General features: G+C 38.3%; 1 protein-coding gene across 1 annotated transcript in view; it reads left to right on the top strand.

Annotated features, from left to right (window-relative positions):
• SLC5A7 (solute carrier family 5 member 7) overlaps window positions 1-21,572 on the top strand; it is a 28,021-nt gene extending 6,449 nt beyond the window's left edge. Inside the window, exons 3-9 of the mRNA XM_068679518.1 lie at window positions 328-441; window positions 3,545-3,700; window positions 7,655-7,803; window positions 12,681-12,824; window positions 14,725-14,878; window positions 15,996-16,213; window positions 16,933-21,572. Of these exons, the coding sequence (XP_068535619.1) occupies window positions 328-441; window positions 3,545-3,700; window positions 7,655-7,803; window positions 12,681-12,824; window positions 14,725-14,878; window positions 15,996-16,213; window positions 16,933-17,556 (1,559 nt within the window). The 3' untranslated portion in view covers window positions 17,557-21,572. The remainder of the gene's footprint in view (window positions 1-327; window positions 442-3,544; window positions 3,701-7,654; window positions 7,804-12,680; window positions 12,825-14,724; window positions 14,879-15,995; window positions 16,214-16,932) is intronic.
• Window positions 21,573-22,951: the final 1,379 nt, after the last annotated feature.

The following is a 22,951-nucleotide window of genomic DNA, read 5'->3' as shown; positions in this document are numbered from 1 at the left end:
GCTCTCCCTCCTTCATTTGGACTAACACAAAGAAAATGGTAATGATTAATGAGTTGATATGCTTCATTCATTGTAAAAAAAGTAGTGAGGGACTCGGGCCTCACATTTTCACTGACTGTGCAGGGTCCATCTGGTTTCTCTTTCATATGTTTTAAGTTGTAAAATTTTGGATTAGGACTACATTCTATAGAAGGTTGTCGTGTCTGGGACTTGTACAGTACACACAATAAAAAATCGCAATATTATAAGTGATGATGATTTCATTCTACAACATGGGACGTTTTCCTTCTTTGTGGGCATTAAATATTTTTTCTTCTTCTTTTTCAGCCACATGGGTTGGAGGAGGTTACATCAACGGGACAGCAGAAGCTGTATATGTCCCAGGCTATGGTCTAGCTTGGGCTCAGGCACCTATTGGTTATTCCCTTAGTCTGGTTTTAGGTAAGCAAGCAACTGAAGCTAACAGCCTCTGGTTTTAAACAGTTCTGATGACAAGACCATCATCTGAAATGACACCACTAGGGTCTGATAAAAGGACACTGAAGTAAACTAGATCCCTTTTGCTGATAGGCTTAGGCTATTAAAAGGAAAAGTGGGAAATCACTTTGAGTAGTTTCATATCTCCAGTGCCCTGAATGTCTCATCAAGACCTAGATGGTTATGACCACCATAGTGATCTATGGGGTTCAAAATAAGAAAGGGATTTTGTTTGTTGTTTGTTTGTTTGGGCGTGTGCTAATTATATGTGCTTGGTTTTATATATTCATGTTTTCTTTAAGAATCTATATGATCTGGAACATAATATCAGATTACTGATTTTCAGACTATCAGATAATATTCTAAATCTTGGACTTCAAAAGTGGCAAATATACTTGCATATTACAGAACTACTTACGTCTTTAAATCTTCAGTGAGAGTATAAATAACTTACTTAATTTTAGGCAGGTAGCCTGGAGCACAACCAGCTTGTTGCCTTAAAATTTGTTAAATGTCCTTTTAACTATAGTAAAAAACTCCAAATCATGTGCCAAAATGTAAATACTCAATCCTGTAGTGTGTATGGTTGGTGTATAAGATACAAGCAGCATTGTAATTTTAATGCTGTGTTCTGTAACTCCCCAAATTTAGTCTTAGACCTTCCTTACTTTCCTTAATATCATTAAAAAATCTCTAATCATGTCTCAACTGCATGGAGCAGCTCACAACAGAAATGTTGCCTTGTAAGCCATGATGAATGCTCCACAAAGCTGTCAAGTGTATCCTCTGTTTGTGAACAGATCATGTCCCTAATGGAAGTGCTGGTGCAACTGCTTAGAAAGAATATGTTTGCCAAAATGATCCTTTGTTTTTCATCTTTTATTAATACTACTGGTATATTAGACTTTTAACAATACTTAGCCTCTCAATCTATTTCAAGCCTTTTCTCATGGTCCTCCCAGCTAGTCTGTCCCTATGTTCCCTTTAGTTGTTTTTCCAGCTCTTCTTGCCCCTATCATTTCTTCCTGTACAACTCATTTTCCCCTTGGAAGTGCTTTCCTATGGCCTGTCTTGGTTCTCCTCTCTTCCCATGCAGAAACCTTCCACATGATGCATGTTCCTCCCTGGTGTATGCAGGCCAGCTCTAGTTCCAACAGTAGTTCCCATCCCTGGCAGCAGCGTTATTTCCTGTAAGGCAAACAGTAATGGTAGATGTCTGCTTGAAGAACAGTTGATATCACTTTGAGGTCATGAGGGTCATGATCGATCTGTGTCATTAAGTGATCATTAAGATCATAGCCATAAGCATTTTCCAGGCTCATAACCTCTGTAGAATTGGCAAAATTAATAATAGGGGGTGAGTTAGATGCTCCCTTTTTGCATTTGCAGCTGTTTTTTGTTGTTGTTTTTTTAATGAAATCCATATTTTTTTCCCTGAACTGATAAGTGTAGGCCACTGCAGAGAAAAAAAATAAATGTCTGCATCATGTGACCACACATCCCTTCGCAGAGCACAGCAAAGAAAGCATATCTGTAGGTATGATTTGTACGTGAAGATTTAGGGGCAGGAGGAAGAGTTGTTTACACTTTAAAAAATGATAAATACAAGAATAGAACTATAGAAGAAATATTATTGTTTCAGACTGAAGGATTTAAGATTAAATCAATCTCCCTGGTAATTCAATGCTCTGCTGTATACTATTTTTTCTAATTTTTCAACCAATTCAATTCTAAAGGTTAACATATCTCCTATTACCTTTGACAGATGTTTGAATGGCCTAATAGATTATATTACCAGTGATTTTTTTTCCTGTTTTAGCTGCATTTTGTAGTGATGATATAACAAGTAGAATAGGAATGGGATTCATGAACAATGCAAAAATAGTAGAAAAAAAAAAAAACAACTGGATGTTTTCTGCCTGCAAATTATCTGTCTAAAAAGAGTGTAACACAAGGGGTATAAATATATTATGATTGGTAAGCAAGTACCTGCAGTTCAGGGAATTCAATGAAATGAAGAAATATCAATGGTATAAGGTATGACAGAGAAACTCAGAAAATCTTCTGGACAATACAATGGATAGATCACATATATTGTGATGAAGAACGTAACTAAAGGTCTCCAAATACTGGACAGTTGATCTTATTAGGATCTCCCTCATCTTATAGTTTTTTAAATGTAGTTTATATATTGTATTTCAGCAGTTTTACTGTGAGAGAAGTCTACTTAGCTGTAGACGTGCAAGTATTAACAAGACAGGTTAATGGCTGTTTCAGCTTTTCAGAGATGTATCCTTTTTTTTTTTCTTTTTTTTTTTTCCTCCCAACCAAAAGGAATTTGTAGATTGTATATTAGAAACGTGTTAGAAATATGAGGACTTTATACATTTATGTACATATACAGCACATATGCAAGCCAGGCAGAGAAGAACTGTGATATATCAACATTTCTGAGCATGCACAGAAATAAGTGAATGATGAATGTTCAGGGAGCCTGACACCTGCAGAGCCCAGAAGGCATTTGACCTACCCTCCAGGTGGAGTAGGGTTGATTTAAGCATACATTATAAATCTGAATTGTCCTGGAAGAATCACACTTGCTGTGTGCATACTATACCATGTGTGAACTCATATTTCTGATCCAGGAATCCCAGACAGTTTTATTTTTAGAGTAGCCTCATGTAAAGAAATCAGACCCATAGCCATGCTGGGTTCAGCTCTGAGTATGAACAGAATTAGGTAGAAAAAAACATTTCCTTAGGCTGATAAAAAATTACACAAAACCCTGACAGTATCCATAGTGGAAGATGGAGTAAACTGAACCAGGCAAATTAAAACACTAGTTGTTCATTATCACACTATAGACATGAATAGTGTGAGTTTGTTTATGTAACTCTGTAGATAGATGTAAAGTTAGAGTTCCTAGCAGATATTTTAATTGTACCTATTTCTTAAATACATATATGTGTGTATATATATATTTGTACCTTTAATTCAAATTCTATGTTTTACCCTTTAATAGCAACACATTTCTCCACTGCAGCCTTCTGCTACTTTTCTTTTGTAGGTGGTCTGTTTTTTGCAAAACCCATGCGATCCAAAGGTTATGTGACAATGCTAGACCCTTTTCAACAGATTTATGGAAAAAGGATGGGAGGTCTCCTGTTTATTCCAGCTTTAATGGGAGAAATGTTCTGGGCTGCTGCCATCTTCTCAGCCTTAGGTAAGGAATTAGCATTATAAAAAATAACTTGTAATGGTTGTAAATGATTAAGAAAATCAGAAATATATAAAAAGCCTGGTTTCAAATGCTAACTATCCTAACTAAATGATGAAGAGTGTGGAAGTTGTGTTGGTCCTATGGTAATCAGTAGTCAAAACTAATAACGGCACTCCATTGATTATTTTGGTAATGGAAAGACATGCAAGATATCTATTCATTTTCAGGTATCCTTAAGTGGTCCCTTCTCAAAGCAGCATGGAAAGATTTAGACACAAATTTCCCTTAGCAGTGAGGGTGACATGAGTCATTGCAAGTATGCTTTTTATGTCAAAGCTGATTGAGCTTCTCTTTTATACCATTGAGACCACAAGAGAAAGCTAAAATTTCCCTGACAAATGTGGAACACCATTGACAATGCATCTAAACAAAATAACCTTTTACATTAAAAAAAAAAAAAAAAAGACAACTTTCCATAGCACAAATAATAGAAGTAAATCAAGATGCAGGTAAATAAATTTAAATATTATTCTATCTGCTGACATGGCTTTCTACTAGACAAAATGAAGAAAATATTTATGATTCAAGAAAGGATACAGAGAATTAGTGGAACTATGACTCAATAGAAAATCATGTAACTTCTCATCCAGTCCTGAAAAATAAATCAGTTTCCAGGGTTTTTAATTATATTTCAGGTTTGAATTTAGCAATCCCTTCAAGAAGTGAGAAAGCCCTTGAGCTGAAGCACCAGCAGTTGACTTTTACCAGCTAATCATACTCATAGTGCACATGCATGTAGCAATGCTTTCTAGCACAAGCTATTTTAAACAGAAAATAAATTTTGAAGGTACTCTCCAACTGTGCTCTGATGAACTGCAAAGCAATGGGGAGCTTGTTTACCACAATTTCATCACAAAACCCTTAAAGGACTAAGAACAAACTACATGCTGAGGTGATAGGAGTTGAATAGCTTGAAGAACTCTCTGAGTATTTGGAATATACTTTCTTTTTGATTGAGGACAAGCTAATCTGTGATATTTCAAAGCAAGTGATGTGAATGCCTTTCTAGTTGTTTTATATTAATGGCTGACAGCTAAAGACTATCAGTGACAATAAAGGTCTTTGAAAATTGTAACTATCTGTGAATAGACGTATTTATATTATATCTCCTGAATTTGCACGTCTGTCCTCACTGATGAATGTTTAATCCCAGTACTCTTCACTTGTTGATTCTCATGATTCCTTGCTTGGCAGGGTTATAGAAGGGAAAGACAGGACTTTCAGTTTGTGAAAGAAGTTCAAGTCTGTAATTCTACAACACATGAATCTTGAAGACTCAACGTAGAACAAAAAGCCTGTTGGCTCTCTGCAACTCTCATATACCATACATCATGCTGTGTTGTACTGCCAGAACTTTTCCACCTATGTGGTCAAGAATATTCACCTGCCGTATCTGCAAGAATTTAAAGTTATTGCTAAGCGTTTAATATAAAGTACCCTAATTAGAAAGAGAAGGAATTTTAAACATAGTGTTAAAAGACTTCAATCACTTGAAATAGCTAATACATCTAAGGCAAGTGTATAAACACCTTGATAGCAGCTAGAAGGATGCTGCTGGAGGACACAAAAAAATCAGGAGATTTCTGGAATACACTGACAATTTCCTGGAAAAAATAACCACGGAATTGATGAATGGCATTGCTCTGCTGAACCTGATATTTGCAAACAAGGAAGAAATAGTTAGGGATGTGAAGGCTGCAGGTAGTCTTATCTGCAGTATTCAGGAGATGGTGGAGTTCAGGGTCCTGAGAGGAAGGAACAAAGCAAAAAGCAGGATCACAGCAACAGACTTCGGGAAAGTAGATTTTGGTATCTTCAGGGTTCCTCTTGGAGAAATCCCATGGGAGATGACACCTGGGAGAACAGGGGTTCAGGAGAACCAGTTGATATTCATGGATCACCTCCTCCATGCACGGTCCACCCTGATGATCAGTAAAACACGCAAAGGTGTCTGGAGACCCGCATGGATGAAAAAGGAGCTCCTGGCTAGAATCAGACATAAAAAGGAAGTATTCAAATGCAGAAGCAAGGAGAGGTTACCTGGAAGGAATACTGAAATGTTACCTGAGCATGTTGGGTTTAGAAACGCCAGTCCATACACATTTGAATCTGACAATAGAGGGCAAAAAGAATGGTTCCTAAATGTACATAAACTAGGTAACATGTAGGCCTGCTGTTGAATGGGAAAGAAGACCTGAGGTCAAAGGATATGGGAAGGCTGAGGTACTTAGTGACTCTTGCCTCGTTCTTTGCTGTTCAGACCAACCTTCAGGAATATCCAGACCCTGAAAACCCTAGGAAAGTTCAGGGCTAGGAAGACTTGCTGGAAAAGGATCAGGTTAGGAAACATTTAAATAGACTGAACAGACACAAGTTTGTGGGGCTTCACAAAATGCATTGCTGAGTGAGCTGGTTGATGGCATTGCCAGGACACAATCAGTAATATTCTAAAGATTGTGGTGATCAGGAATGTTCTTGAAGATTGGAAGAAATACAAATAAAAAATGCCACTCCCACCGCCAAGAAGGTCAAGATGGAGGGCACAGAGAACCAAAGGCTGGTCAGCCTCATCTTGATCCCTGAGAAGGTGATGAAGCAAATAAACTTGGAAAATGCTTCCAAACAAATGAGGGGTAACAGGAGGATTGGGAGGAGTCAGCATGGATTTGTGAAGGGGAAAAATGCCTAACTTGATTCCTTCCCTGATGAGCTGACTGGCCTGATCCAAAAAGGGAGAGCAGTGCATCTTGAAGATTCCAGCAAGACCTTTTGACACTGTCTCCCATAATATAAATAAACTGATGAAGTACATAGTAAGGAAGTGGACAGTGAGGAGGACTGAAAAGTAGCTGAGCTGCCAGTCTCAGAAGTCTGTGACTTCTGAGAATCCAGCTGAGATGGCCACTCACCCAGTGGAGTTCCTCCAGGCTTAATAGTGAGTCCTGTGCTCTGTAATAATTGCATTAATGATCTGGATGATTGGCCCTAGTGCATCCTCAGTTAGTTTGAAGAAAATAAAACTCTGAGGAGTTGCTGACAGATCAGAGGGTCGTGCTGCCATGTAGAGGGACCTCAACAGACTGCAGAAATGGCCAAGAAGCTCATGAAGGTTAGCAAAGGGAAACGCCAAGTCCTGGAAAAGAACAACCTGATGCCCCAGTACAGGCTGGGCACTGACCAGCTGGAAAGCAACTTTTAAGAGAAGGACCAGAAAGTCCTAGAGGGCAATGAAGTTGATTCTACAAGCTGTTTTGTGAAGACTGACTGGCAAGCTCAACATTGTGGTCTGTTTTCTACAACTGAAATCTTGTTTGATGGTGCTTGCAGGAAAGCTTGTTTTCCAGGTCAACAACGGTTGCTGTATTCTCCAGTTTGCAAAGAAACCCAACTTTCTCCCATGTAAATAGTTCAAAGACACTTTAGAAAAGTCAATGAATGATTCTTCCCTGGTCAAAAGGGGACAGCTCAGAGCACAAGAGAGATACAAAACAGTATCTTTACTGCATTTATACACTTGTTCCTATGCAACTGTAACTCATCCAGGGAGGCTTCCAGTGTCTATATGTGGTTTTTCCACATGCAGAAAATTGTAGTCTTTGCAGAGCTTGAGCAGTTCTGTAAGGAAAAGCTGTTGGGATCCTTCTCCATTTGGTAAGAACCTGCAAAGTGATAGATCTTAAATTTAGACCAACAGGAGTCTTCCTTTTCTCACTCCTATCAAAGGTGCAGAGGGATGTTCAGAAGATAGAGGGGGTTATGTCTTCATGCTTTTGCAGTGTCAGACTGGATAGCAGACCAGTACGTGTATACACAACCTGACAGAGGTGAACCTTCTCATCATTTTGTGACATACACTAACACAGTGTTTTGTTTTGTTTTGTTTTGTTTTCCCCACAGGTGCCACCATAAGTGTGATCATTGACATTAATATCAATATTTCAGTCATTGTTTCTGCCCTGATTGCAACTATGTACACTCTTGTGGGTGGGCTTTATTCTGTGGCCTACACCGATGTTGTTCAGCTATTCTGCATCTTCCTGGGGCTGGTAAGCTTGGCTTTTTTTCCCCTTTGTTGAAGATTTTTCCTTGAGAATTATGACAAATACTGAGACCTGTTGCCCAGCAGAGATTTTGGAACTGTGTCTTCACTGAGAGTGCAGAGAAAAAATATCTTCACTCACAGAGCAATGACTTTTAGAATCTGTATTTACACCAAAGTACAGCCCATACTCGGACAATACTGCTGGCAAGAGGTAATTTTCCTGCTGAGCATCTAAGTCAGAGTAGTAATGGTTCTGATTCTTTCCCTATCTGCCTATAAGACCATATCTCGTTCCAGTGCCTGTGATATGGTCTTGCTGTTCAAATATGATGGTATGATTTGTCCATCAGTTATCAATGATATGTTTGTGGGCAGCCTTTTCCTGTTTTACTACTGTTCTTTGACTCTACTCTGAAAAATAGCAATGCAACCAGGGGTCAGATCATAAGGCTGCAATCAAAGAAGCTGCTGTCTTTTCTTGCCAGTGCCAGTAATAGATTGTCACAGTTGTGCAGAGAACTGTGACAGGCTGAGATAAAAGGGTGGCTCAAGGTGAAGGAGCTGAATTTTGCCTTGGGGGACCCAGGTTTGTTTCTCTGCTTTCACTGGAGTTCCTGGGCAGCCCTAGGGAAATTGCTTCAGCCACTGCCTGCACAGGTGGCCACTAGCCAACCCTGTGTGAGTCCTCACTCTGTGGTGTCTTATCATGAGGCCTGTGGCCTTATTTGCAGAAATGCTAAGCACTCCCAGTTGTAATTGATTGCATGGGAATGGTGCTAAATACTCTGAAAAAGCAAATCCAAGTTCCAGCTGGCCACCTCTGATGAGAAGTTATTCCAGAGCTTCTTCGCTCACACTTCTTTTCTTCACCTGTACAGTGGGGAAAATACTGACTCCTTCCCTAACGTGCATGTTAATATCTGCAAACCATTCAGGTTCCACAGATGGTGTACATTACATAAATTCCCATACATTACATAAATTCCCAAAATAAAGTAAATCACTCATGCACTAATAAAGACCCTCATCCTGTGGGAATAACATGAGATCCTGTAATTAAAGGCAGCATGAACCTTACAGGGAAGGGAAGACAAACAAAGGCTGTGTAGCAGTCTTCTATATGGTTGGTTCTGTAGCTTTAATAGTGCTCTTTTAATCCAGGTTGGGCACTATATGTAATTTCCCATTTAAAATATGAAATAATAACATCATGTAGAAGAAATCACATGCATTACCGTAGGAGTCATGAGAAGCTGGAAGCTTCAGATAGCACCTAAATGGTCATGCTGTAGGTTTTAGATGAGATGGGACATTTTCACAGCAAGTGTCACAGTAGATGTTACAGGCTCAATGTCCCAGGTTCCCCTACAGACTCTGGAGCAGTTTGTATTCCCGCTGGCATAGAGCTTTACTGTTTATTCCTCTAATGTCTGTTCCTTAACAGAGAGGCGATGCTTGTTATTAATCACTTCTGGTAGCTACACTGTCTCCTCATTTCAGGCACAGCCTCTTCCTTATGCCGCTGTAAACAGTGGCCCATCCCAGGCACCCCATGTACTTCCCTGGTTTTCTCCATACAACCCCATGTATTTTCTCTCCTTCCCTTCACACTCTCCTGTACCCACAACTGCAATTCTCTGCTCCAGTCTGTGTCTTTACCTTGTCTAGTCAGTCATTCCCTGATTCTGTGCTGTACCCACATTATTTACTGCCTCTTCATCTCACCTATATTATTAATTCTCCATTCTAAACTCCTAGCTGTCATGTAGAAGTCCATTTTTTTCTGTGTTTTCAGTCCCACAAGTTCCAAGTCCTTAGCTACCTTTTACTACTACCCCTGAGCTCCTAGTCACAACATAAAGTCCCAATTTCTACTTCACTTCCACAAGCTGTTGTTTTATTTCTGCTCCATTCAAAAAAGTGATTTTCCTACTCTCATTAGAAAGTGCTCAAAGAATAAATTGGGCAAGAGAAGAGAATTTAGGATTATGTCTGTGTTAGCAAGCTAAACAGTGCCTAGGTAAAAATATAAGGTCATCTATACTATTTAATTGTTGACAGTTCTGGTACTGTTTTGACCCATGCCAACTAGTGCTTCCCCAGACAATTCCCAGGAGCAGTTCAGGGCTGTCTTTTTCAGCAGGGAAAGGAAACCTAGATGTACAGATGTGAGCTGCGACATGACAGTGAACTGCAGGGCCAGATAAAGTGTCTTGACTTGTTCTGTTTTCTAATATAGAAGTAGTCCTTGAGATCACCAAGAGCTAGGTTGCTGTCAGGATCCAGAATGGATTACAAAAGCTCATAATGTGTTTGCAATACAGTCCCTATTAAATCCTAGGCTGTGGCATGGAGGCTGCATATGGACCTTCAGAAATTTACCTCATGAAAATCTCATCTGAGTATGTGCAAACTACATCTCTTCAGAAGATCATCACTTTGACATGTATGAGACTTAAGATTCAAAAAGAACAATAAATCCATTTGACATCCTTATTTGCTGTAAATTTCTAAAAAAAAAAAAAAAAAAAAAAAAAAAAAGCATAAAGCAAAGCATCCTTTCATTTTGGCAGTATATTTATTTTATATTTATTTTTTCCTCCAAATATCTTGGTTGAAACATTTTGGTGATATTTCCCAGAAAAGCCTAAGCAGACATTGAGAAAGGATGGATTTTGAGTTTTCCAACTGGCAAAGTTTAATATGTAACTGAGAAACTGTACTTGATAAACATCCCAATTAATAGGCAGAGCTGCAAAACATAGCAATAATTCATGCCTTCATCACAAGTGGTTGCAATTAGTGAGCAACAAAGAGGAGGATGTTTGATTTCCCATCTCCTTGCACCTCCATACACTTAAATCTAATCATTAGGACTGCGGTAATCTGCTTGTATTTGGATATCTTTGAAGGCTTAAGGATGCTGTGCTTGCAATGGTCTGCTCCAGAGAGCATAAAGACTGGTTTTCATTTCAGTTAAGAACTACCATGTTCTTAACGTAAGTTACTGAGATACCACTGAAAAATGAGTTGGAAAAGGTTGAGTTGCACAAAAAGTCTGTTGGTGAAGGAAACCCGTCTTCTGGCAGGAACTGTTTCTGGGAAGAGTTTCACAACTGATTTTTTAGTTCAGATCAAAAACAGAGAAACTGAAAATAGTGAATAACCCAGAGTGAAATTGTTCTTGATTTACAAAAGTGCTGTAACACATCTTGCACTGAGTATTATATGTTATATGTGTATGTGTTTTATATGTGTGTGTGTGTGTATTTATACCAACTGATATCATCTACCTGGACTTCTGTAAGGATTTTGATACAGTCTCATATGACACCCCCAATCTCCAAACTTGATTTGAAGGGTGCATAAGGAATTGGCTTGAAGGCCGTACCCAGAGAGTGGTAGTGAATGATTCTATGTACAAGTGGAGGCCAGTGATAAGTGGTGTCCCTCAGGGATCTATCTTGAGACCCTTGCTGTTTAATATCTTTATCAATGACATAGACAATGAGATCAAGTGCACCCTCAGCAAGTTTGCAGATGACACCAAGCTGAGTGGTACAGTTATACCAAAGAAGGAAGAGACGCCATCCAAAGGGACCTGGACAAGCTATAAAAATGGGGTCCATGTGAACTTAATGAGGTTCAACAAGTCCAAGTGGAAGGTACTGCACCTGGGTCAGAGCAATCCTGGACATGAGTACAGACAGGGAGAAGAACTCATTACGACCAGCTCTGCAGAGAAGCACTTGGGAGTTCTGATAGACAAAAAGGTCAACACGCAGTGCAAGCTTGCAACACAGAATGTCAACTGTATCAACAGAAGAGTGGCCAGCATGTCAAGGGAGGTCATTGTCCCCCTCCACTCTATCACTTGGAGTGTTATACCCAGGTCTGGGGCTCCCACCATAAAAAGGATGTTGATCTGTTAGAGAGGGTCCAGAGGAGGACCATGAAGACGATCAGAGGGCTGGAGGATCTCTCTTATGAAGAAAGGCTGGAAGAGCTGGGGATGTTCAGCCCGAAGAAGAGAAGGCTTTGAAGAGACCTCATTGCAGCTTTTTAGTACTTATTGGGGGCCTGTAAAAAAGATAGAGAGAAACTTTTTGCTCAGACAGATAACGACAAGATGAGGGAGAATGGTTTTAAACTTAAAGAGGGAAGATTTAGATTAGGTGTTAGGAGGAAATTCTTCACTCAATGGGTGGTGAGGCACTGGAACAGGCTGCCCAGAGAAGTTGTGGATGCCCCATTCCTGAAGGTATTCACAGCCAGGCTGGACAAGGCTCTGGGCAACCTGATCTGGTGGGTGGCAACCTGCATATGGCAGGGGGGTTGAAACTAGATGATTTTGAGGTCCCTTCCAACCCAAGCAGGAGATCTGGGGATTCACTAAAAGCACCCCTCTCTTGTTATGATACAGCTTTTGTTGAATTAGAAACAAATTTACAATTCTTCAGTTGTGTTTGTGATGTCTCGTCCCCCTATACTGAGAAATCCTGATGCTTTTGCATGCTTTTATATGTAGATATTGCTCTATATTGTGGTCCAGGAAAGGGTGTGAAGACTATATGTGGAGTTTAGGGAAAACGTAATGAAAATATATAAATGTGTCTTTCCTGCTGGTGGTATGATTTACACTGATTAATCCTCTACTTACACTCATACTGTCCAGGACAGAGGTAAGCCATCTCTTACCAAACTCTCCAGATTTTGGAGATTTTCCTCTGGCACATAGTCTGACTGTTCTGCAAGTCAACTTGCAATTTGATTAGCAGCATGCAAGAAAAAGATAAAATAATAATAATAATAATTAATATAATTTCATGGGTTTATCATGCCTACATTAGAATTGAACTAAGTGTTTCTCTTTGGTTACAGTGGATCAGTGTACCCTTTGCGATGTCCCATCCTGCAGTAACAGACATTGGGTTCACAGCTGTGCACCAGGTGCACCAAGCACCTTGGCTCGGATCTATCAACTCACTTGATATTTACACATGGCTGGACAATTTTCTTTTACTGGTAAGTGATGGCTTGTGTGAAGGAATGAACTATCTAAGTGCTCACACTGTGTTACTGTTACAGCTGAAAAAAAAAAAAAAAAAAAAGTTTATCTGTGTTTCCAGAAACCTGAAAACTCTTAACCTCTTGACTCCTGCTAAATATTTCTGCACATTTGAATGAGTTCAGTGAAATATCAGTACAATATTGTAGCATGGCTGTCAAAGTCAGCAGTGCCAGGAATGCAATTTAAATATCATCAGGCTGCAAGACTTGACTTATACTAAAATTAATTAAAAGTGTGTGGCTAATATTTAACTGATGTCATTCTTGGCAAAAGATTTTATATATTGCAGAAGGCAATAAATACATTACACAAATGATTAAATATTCCTTAAGGTGTAGGCGATGTAGAAGAAGGTTTACAGAGATGGATGGATGAATTCATACACACATGCCAGAATGAACTGAGGGTTTTCATTATTTAACACCCCTATATTACACATGGGATTGGTGGTTATTAAGTGCTTTCCATTAGAAAACATTTTCCATTCTCAGTGTCCCCGAGCAACTCTACAGCACGTTATCATACTCTAGTTTGCGATTTCTTTGTTTGTATTTTTTTAAACAATCTCAGCCAAAAATCTTCAGAGTTTTCTAACAATAGAGTTAGTAAAATGCATCATTTTATCCAGATTAGTTTTTTTTAGACATTCTCAGAGAGCAGGTGTATGACATTAGCACAAATAGCTGAATTCTGTGTTGAAAGTTTGAAGGTTTCATCTCTGCTGATGAACAAAGGAAAGCTCTGATGTTGCAAGATTGTGACACATTTCCTTTTCATCTTGTTTGTTTTATTAGAGCTCAGGAAATTTACACATACTTTGAAAGCTTTGTTAGGGGAATGTTATTAATACAGCAAAGGAAAGCACTCAAAAATAGTATGTCAAAATCTGAGTTGCCTGTGAAACATTCATTTGATGGCTGTGTGTGCATGAAGCATATATGAAACACCTGGATACACACTATTAGATCCAAATGCCTCCTGCCTCATTCAGTGTGTAGAACTGGACTGTTCGTGTTTAGTGAGCAATTTGCTTTATTTTCTTTCCATACCGTTTAGTCATAGGCACTTATTTACTTAGTGGACGCTATTCAAATGTTGTTCTGAGGACAGAATTTTAGCACTCGCTTTTCAGCCTTTGATAAGACTCCTTTAAATCATATTTTGCAGGCATAACTTTTCCTTTATATCATATTTTGCAGGTATAACTTTAAGTCTAAATAGGATTTTCATTTATATATACCCAAAACAAGAGAAGTTACCACCATCAAATAAAATATTCTTTTACTGTTTTGCCCATAATTTATAGTGGTATCATATTTGATCAAGACAGTGGAAAAATTATTTTCAGATTCTCTGGCTGAATGTACACATATCTTGTTGCCTTGTTTAGATGGTCACGTATTCATAGTGGAAGATAAAATTTTGCTTTCAAATCCTATCAGCAACTAATCTAATTTTGAGGAGAGAAGGGTGCTGGAAGCCAAGTTCTCCAAATATGAGATATACCAATACTATTTTATAATTTTTTGTAAGGCTTTATTTATTTATTTATTTATGCAGCTCACAGTACCTTGAAATTGCAGAACTACACAAATGTGAAGTCTTGTTGCTAATTGTACAAAGGAAAACTTGCCTAAAAGAGTGGGATTTTAGTAGTCTTACAAAGGTTTAACATTACTTGCAAGAATGCAAGTTACGGCTATTACTAACTGACTGGTATTCAATAAATAAATGAAAGAGCATCGTCATAGCTTTCAGTATTCAAGAGATGTTTCTCTTCGCTCTCTATGTGATGATAGCAAAGAAATCCAGTGTCAGCCCTCAATAACAGGATGTTGTTCATTGTTTTTGCAGACATTAGGAGGAATCCCATGGCAAGCATATTTCCAGCGGGTTCTTTCTTCATCATCTGCCACATATGCTCAAGTTTTGTCATTTCTGGCTGCTTTTGGCTGTCTTGTGATGGCTCTTCCTGCAGTACTCATTGGTGCAATTGGAGCATCCACAGGTAAAGAATTACAAATGTGTAGTATAATAAATGTGTGAAAACCCCATTACATTTTTAATTTTTTCCCATTAAGGAAAAAAAAATCTCATGGTTGGAGATAAGGACAGGGAGGTCACTCAGCAGTTACCATCATGGGCAGAACAGACTCAGGACAGGGAGTTTAATATAATTTGTTGCCCATCACTAGCAGACTAGCAGCGAGAAACTAAAAGCAAACTAAAAATACCTTCCCCCCATCCATCCTCTTCTACATCTTCCCCCAAGAAGTGCTACAGTAGGGGCTCTCCATGGGCTGCAGTCTCCTCCTGGCCACATCCGCCTGCTCCACCGGGAGCTCCTCCATGGACTGCAGCATGGAGATCTGCTCCATGTGGGACCCATGGGCTGCAGGGGGACATCCTGCTCCACCAGGGGCCTCTCCACAGGCTGCAAGGGAACTGCTGCTGCCTGCCTGGAGCACCTCCTGCCCTCCTGCTGCACTCACCTTGGGATCTGCAGGGCTGCTTCTCTCACATTTTCTTGAGATTCTAGTATTTTTATTTCATCATAACAGTAATAGTGTAAAGTGACTGTGGTTTTATTCTAGTTGTTTTAGGGAAGTCGTTTATCAGGAATTTAGTGTCTTGATCAAAACACCCTTGTCACTTTTGTTGTCTTAGTGAGAGTTGTCCCTATTGCAGTGACCATGTAGCTCAGCTGTTAGAAATGCTCTATTAAAATGTTTAATACCAGGCTTTGAGCTTTGAGCCAGTAATAATTCAAGAGAGTAGTTAAACACATCACAAATGAACTTGGATCTCAGGTTGGTTTTACTGAGGAAAATGGTGTTTATGAGTCATGTAGATTTAATATTACACATTCTAGAGCATTACCACAGGATGTGGTCAAACTTAGCTTAGAGGTAAGGAAAAATGCTGAGCAGAAGAATTAAATCTGCTTAACAGAAATCAGTGAGACTGTGCCTCTCTCTAATGCTTAGATCCAGCCCTAGCAAAGTCAGTCACTGAATATGAATGAAAATGTGGCAGTATGAATATTTTACTGTATATGAAGTCAAGCTGTACTGTAGCTGATGACTACTAGCATTACTCACAACACACTGTTCTCCATGTTGCAGCCTGGAATCAGACTGAGTATGGTGTCCCTGACCCCATGACTAAAAAAGAAGCGGATATGATTTTACCTATTGTGCTCCAGTACCTTTGTCCAGTCTATATCTCGTTCTTTGGCCTTGGTGCGGTATCTGCTGCTGTCATGTCATCGGCTGACTCTTCGATATTATCAGCAAGTTCTATGTTTGCTCGGAACATTTACCAGCTCTCATTTCGGCAAAACGTGAGATTACATTTCCATTTTTTATTTTTAGAGAAAAATCTGGGTCAGACTTTTACTAGGTGAAGCACAGAGTGTCATTTCTTAATGAAACACCTCCTCCACATTCCTACCTATGACTAGAAAAAGTATAACATTTTTTTCCTAACAGTATATTGAGTGCACTGAAAGTCATGAAATATTTGTGGTTGTAACTGATGACACAGTTATAAAAGATCAGGCAGCTTTCAAGTGTTTTCATGGCATTGGAGTTTATTCTAAACAGCTCTTAATAAGTGTTGTAACCATAAGTTTTACCTAAGTACTTAATGAAATGAGGCATCTTTCTGAATTACTAATTTCTTAGGAAATCCTTTGACACAGAGGAAAGGCATAAAATGGGCTAGAGAGTCAGAGGTTTTCTTAGGAAATGGAGAAGAATATATTCTTACATGGAGTTGTTTGTTTTTGTTTTTGTTTTTGTTTTTTTTTCTTGTTGATCCATATTGTGGTTATTTTTAAAAGTTATTCTACAGCTCAGTTGTTAATTTTTCTTTCACACAATATCAAATTTGCCAAATTTTTCCAAACACACAAGGATTAATAACTTGACAACCACACCCCCTTTTTTTTTGTTGTTGTTGTTTTTTTCTGTGCTTAAGACATAGAGAGAGAAATGGAAATAAATGAAAGCATATGTATATTACCATAAAAAAACACCTAACACTGCAATTTCTTTGCAGGCCTCAGACAGGGAAATCGTGTGGGTCATGAGAATCACTGTTTTTCTGTTTGGAGCATCAGCAACAGCGATGGCACTGCTGGCTTCGTCTGTTTACGGCCTGTGGTACCTCAGCTCTGACCTTGTTTATATCATCATATTCCCTCAGCTCCTTTGTGTGCTATTTATTAAAGGAACCAACACCTATGGTGCCATTGCAGGATATTTATTTGGCCTTGTTCTCAGAATAACTGGAGGAGAACCGTACCTTTACCTTCAGCCCTTGATCTACTATCCTGGCTGCTATCCAGATGAAAACAATATCTATATCCAGCGATTCCCATTTAAAACACTTGCAATGCTTACCTCCTTCTTTACTAACATTATAGTCTCCTACATAGCCAAATACTTATTTGAGAGTGGGACTTTACCACCAAAGCTGGACTTCCTTGATGCTGTGGTTGCGAGGTACAGCAGAGAACACATGGACAAAGCAACTCTTGTAAAAAGTGACAATATTGTATTAAACGAACTTGCACCTGTAAATCCACGACACAGTCTGACTTTGACTTCAACATTCACAAACAAGGAAGCCTTTAATTATGTTGATTCAAGTCCAGAGCTGTCCAACACAGAAGATAATTAAAAAGTCCTATACCCACAGACAAAGCAATTCAAAGCAGGGTATTCTACAAAGAATAGTCAGAGGCATTTTATCAGAAGAAAAACAAAACTTTGGAATAAAATACCCCTGCACAATTCTTTAAGTTGGTTCTATGAGCCATGGGAGGAACTCTTATCTGGTGTTATCTGACATGTTGGATAAGATCATAGTCTGTTTACTGAAAGATACACTCAAATCCCTTTGTTTCCACACAGAACTATACACTATGTAATTAAAAAAAAATATTTACAATTGAAAATATAAGTAGCAGAAAAGTGCAACAGTTATTTAGCTAAGACATCATATAAAGAAATTATAATACAGTCACTTTGAAATACTATCAGTCAACATTTTATTGAAATTGTATGAAAAGATATTGTCACAGCTATAAGTGATTTATTACTAAAGAGCTAGTTGCCTGAGTAGACAGATAAATAAATTCCCTGGGTTTTTGGTCTGGTATTCTTTTCCTCATAAAATGTTTCAAAGAATACAAATATAATATTTTATTATTTGTATAAGACAGCAAAATGTGCAAATATTAATAAATTCCTTATGGGAGTGCTAAACATTATATATTCATTAAAAAAAAAAATCAAATTAAATCACAAGTTTAAAGTGATGTTATACCTAATGCAAGATGACCTTAATCAAAGTATGTAATTATAGGTGTTCTTTTTCCTGTGTTTAGTGGCTGTCACCAATGGAGGATAACAACCATTTTAAAGCAATAATTGGAGTTGAAACTCAACTTGTGAAAAATGACAGAATTTTTATAAACTGAATAGAACTTTGCAATGTTGTAGAAAGAAGCCTTATCTTGATTTATCGTCAAAATGAACACTAAGCAAATCAGTCTGACACCGAGCAACCACAACAATGGAGCAAATATTGAAAAGTAAAGAGAATAAGGAGGTTGCTTGAAAAAAAATTAAGATTAAAGGGCTTTCCATGGGGAAAATGCCCATTCTTCACTTACTAAAAGAGAAAATATATATATATATATATATAGTCTCAAATACAACAAAAAGTCTTTTAGGTTTGACTTGCTGGGATTACTCTGAAAAGAGGAAATTTTCCATGGAAAATCACCTTTTCTCCAAAAAAAATGATTTCCTATGGGAAAAGAAGCTTGGTGGAGAGCTTTCCATATCTGTAAGTGTCCACCTCTAGAAGCAGCAGCAGCTTGGAGGTGATCTGAAAGGAAAGCTGAACCCACAAGCACAGCAAAACACACAGCATTGTCTTTATAGACTGGACTTCTTTATAACAGCTATCCTCCTGGGCCAGCTTGGTGCCTCCATGGAGCACCAGCAGTGGTCAGGCACAGGTGAGACTTCGCTCATAAATTGTAAAGCTGGCTAGGAACATCAAAGTAGGGAGATTAAGCCTCTTCTGACTTTGGTCTGGCCAGCAGGGAACGTGCAATTTTGTTTCCGTTTGCCCATAGCTGAGATGATTGTGTCTGTCCTCATTGGTACCGTGCCTTTCACAGTGGGAGATCTCATAGCTAGTACAATTAAGAGTTATGTTCCAGTAATTCTTCTTAATATCTACGCATGATACTAAACATTCAAGTGAAATCCAGATATCCTCCTCTTGCTAGTCACTGGTGAAAATTTCTTAACATCTACAGCAGGAGGAAATATGCTGGAGGATAGAAAGTGTAAGAATAGGTTTTGCTGCTAAAGGAAGAAGCCATCAACTTGTATATTCAGTGTTGACATCAACTTTCTCAAGGTTGAATCCTTAGATATGTTTTTGCTCCTTTTGTGGAGTTTTAATGGCATATATATATTTTATATGTAGATAAAATTAATTTTAGAGATATTATTTTTTCCTGCACACACTGCATTAGGAATACTACTACATTTGAGTTCTGGGTATGCATTGTGAACTGCGGTATTACTGTGTTAACAAGTTTAGGGTGTGTTCTGGGTGGAGGAAAACAAAATCAAGATCTACACCAAACCCTAGAAGAGTCAAAATAGCAAAGAAAAGATAAGTTCCTGTGGGGTGAGTGAACAAGGTACTGATGAACTTCAGGGTGCTGCAGATCTCACAAATCAGACACGAGCCCAGCCTGTTCATTGCCTATTGAACAATGGAAAAGAGAAGCAGAAAGGAATCTAATGGAAGAATGGGAGGGAAGAACAGAGCCACTGCTGAATTATTATCCATTTCTGTCCCAAATCCTCTAGCCTGAATCCCTCTTTATGAGGAAATACCAAGTGAGTTTTACCTGTTTCCATAACTAATGTTTTACTTTGGGGTTTCAAATTAAGTTAGGGGATCCTGATTTACAGCTACTTATACATTTTCCTGAAATTTTTGTCTTACATTTCTTTTGTCTAGGAATTGGTAAAATTTCACTATGAGAAGCTGCATATTGGTCAGCAGCATTTCTGTATTATGTATTTCAAAATTCTCAAGAGTGGGAGGAGAGGGAAATGGGCAAGGGGATTTAGCTGGACTCTTTTAAGGTATTTTAATTCTCTTGTATTCCCTCATAGCTATAAAAACATAAAGGCTTTTAAAATACTTACTATGAAATGTCAAATGAAAAATTAAAATGTGTTGGTCCAAAAATTTCAACCCAGATGCTTTCAACATTATCAGAATATTTTATTCTGTTTATCCTATTGAATATTCTTGTGAGATCACTGTGATTTTGCAAAGTTTTCCTGTTTAGATGGAACTACACTTTCTGGGAGAAAATGGTTCCGACAAGGTTTTCCAGTCCTCTCTGAGGAAACTGAAAGGTTATTGCACTGTTACAAGCCATGGAAGGTTTATCATGCAAAAGGTAGAAGCAACACAGAAGTCTATTCATAGTTTGACCTCAGCTCTACTTTCTACATGGCAAGTCTTCGTGGGTGTCTTTGCATGAGTCCAACAATGGCTGCAGTGGCTGCACTGGTGGGCTGCACTGTGGACTGGATGATTTCACAATCCAAACTAAAACAACCCATGCAAAGTCTGTTTACAAGTTTTCTTGCCTTAGTTCAGCTATCCTACTATTAGATTTATACAAAGCTGATCATATAACCAAAGGCCATATCTATGATAGCTGCAGGAAAAAAAAAAAAAAAAAGGGAAAAAAAAGAGAGAGAGAGAGAGAGAGAACAGAATACAACCAAGTTGTTTCTACAAGCAAAATGCCAATAGGATGTGATTCTTTAAGTAGACTTTATTTTCATATGAATCATCATATGTTCCTTCTCCACTTTTGCTATTTGTAGACAGTAGTAGTGTGTGCAGTAAATTGGATCTACAATTAGTGAAGTAAACAGCTTGTTTTCAGACACAGAGGTTATTGTTTCTGAGCCTAAGATTTCTAGATAAAATATTCATATCAAGATCATACATTTCACTTTGGGATTCTTATCATCTGTGAATAACAATTATTTGACAGGTTTTTTTACCTCTTTTGCATGAAATGTGTTCATAAAATCAAAGTTAATACATAGCTGAGATGTCAAAAAAAAAGTTATAATTTCATCTATATTTGTCCATATGGGATAGTATGTGTATTATAAATAAAACATGCTTTTGTGAACCTGAACTGAATGTAAACATTAAGTGATCAAATAAAGTAAAAGTCAGACTTAGTCTTTTATTTTCTTATAGTGCAATAATTTAGGATTTCAAATATGTCTCGTAGGAAAAAAAAATGTTACTAATTTTTCCTTCTGCCCTTCAAGCATATTTGATCAAGTACCATGTGCAGTTAAACAGTAAGTTATTGTAAGTCTGCTATTAATCAGGGCAGTATTTGTGGCTGTTGTTAAAAATAAAAAAGTATATTTTTGTCTGTGTCAGAGATGTTATATAAAGACTATAACTAACAAAACAGATAAGAAGCATAATATAGATATATATGTTTTAACATCATTTGTATTGTATTCAATAGTGCCCATGAAATTCAGGAAAATAATGTCTAGTTTGGGGTCTGTTTTGTCCATCTATTAAAAATAAAGGCATTTATTTTATTATCACTCAGCGTCACCAGAGGTTTTATGTCATGGGTGCAACCCAGTAGAAGTGAGATGAACTTGGCCAAGAGGAATCTGGCCCTGGCCTGGGGGTTCAGTGGGGCTGCAGTTGAGCCTCCCTACAGCCCTGTTCCAAAACCTGTTTCAGTCATCTCCTCCTCTGTCACAACCACGAAGAGCAGAGACCCCTGAGCCCCATGAAATACAGAAATGGGGCGGAAGCCCAACAGGACTCCCTCCAACAGACACACTGGGAGGGATCTTTCTCTTGGAAGTGTTGTACTAGACTACATGAGGATTGACAGGATTAGCAGGGTTGACAAGGAGCACAAATGTGCTATGGGAGCAGGAATACACATGCCTAGAAGTTGCAGGTTTAGTTCCACCTTTCATGAGAGTGGACTGGAGAAAGGGTTTGACAATTCTTCACATAGAGGAAGAGCCCTTTGTAGAGGGGCATAAAGTCATCATAGGCATTGAATGTGTTATGAATGCAATTATGTAGAAATCAAAATTTTAGCTGACTAAAAATGAAAGCTCTGCTTTTATCCTCCTACTAAAATCTTGATTTAATGTCCAAAGACACAAATATCTACTGTACACAAAGACACAATAGCTATTGTAATGTTACTTTAATGATATGCCAAATATATGGTGTATTTTGTCTCCCAGCTGCTTTACAAAAATATGTGGGCAATACCATCCACCCATGGATGGAAGAAATAAGGAGCACTGGCATGCTTTCAAGGGCAGAGGCACCCACTCATGGAGCAAAGCAGAGCCTATAAATTTCAAACAGTGTAGCACAGCTCAGATATTTCTTTGATGCTGCAGGGCTCTGGTCTCCCTCGCAGTTCTGGAGCTGAATTCCCACTGGTACCTTTGAAAAAATAAAGCACATGTTAAGGCAAAAGCCCTGATATCTTGTAACTTACATCTCAGAATGAAAGCAATTCCATAATTCTGCTGGGTCAAAAACACAAGAAAAAAAAAAATAAGATGTAGTGACGATTGCTTTGGAAGCATTAATGAACTACTTCGGCACATGACATTGCAGGTAAAATGTCATATGCAGACCAGCTGTGGCCAGAACCACAGCGAAAATTATTACATATTTTCCTATCAAATTCACAAAAGGGAGAGTCGGCATAAAAACAAACAGTGGAGAAGTAAATGGGTAGAGAAAGAAATTAAGCTCTTTAATATAAGCATTTTTATCAAGGAATATTGAACCATTCACTTTCCTCCACAGCCACGCAACTACTGATGACAATTGAATATCGAGCAATTATATGAAATGTACCCTCTCTTTAGAGTATATTTAGCTACCAAGCAGTTTAATATCCACAAAAGGAACTGAAAAGACCACAAATACTGAGTAG

Source organism: Anas acuta, chromosome 1, assembly GCF_963932015.1.
Source record: "Anas acuta chromosome 1, bAnaAcu1.1, whole genome shotgun sequence".
NCBI classification, from domain to species: domain Eukaryota; kingdom Metazoa; phylum Chordata; class Aves; order Anseriformes; family Anatidae; genus Anas; species Anas acuta.
The sequence above is the reverse complement of the archived record's forward strand: the minus strand, read 5'-3'. Positions and strand labels throughout refer to the sequence as shown.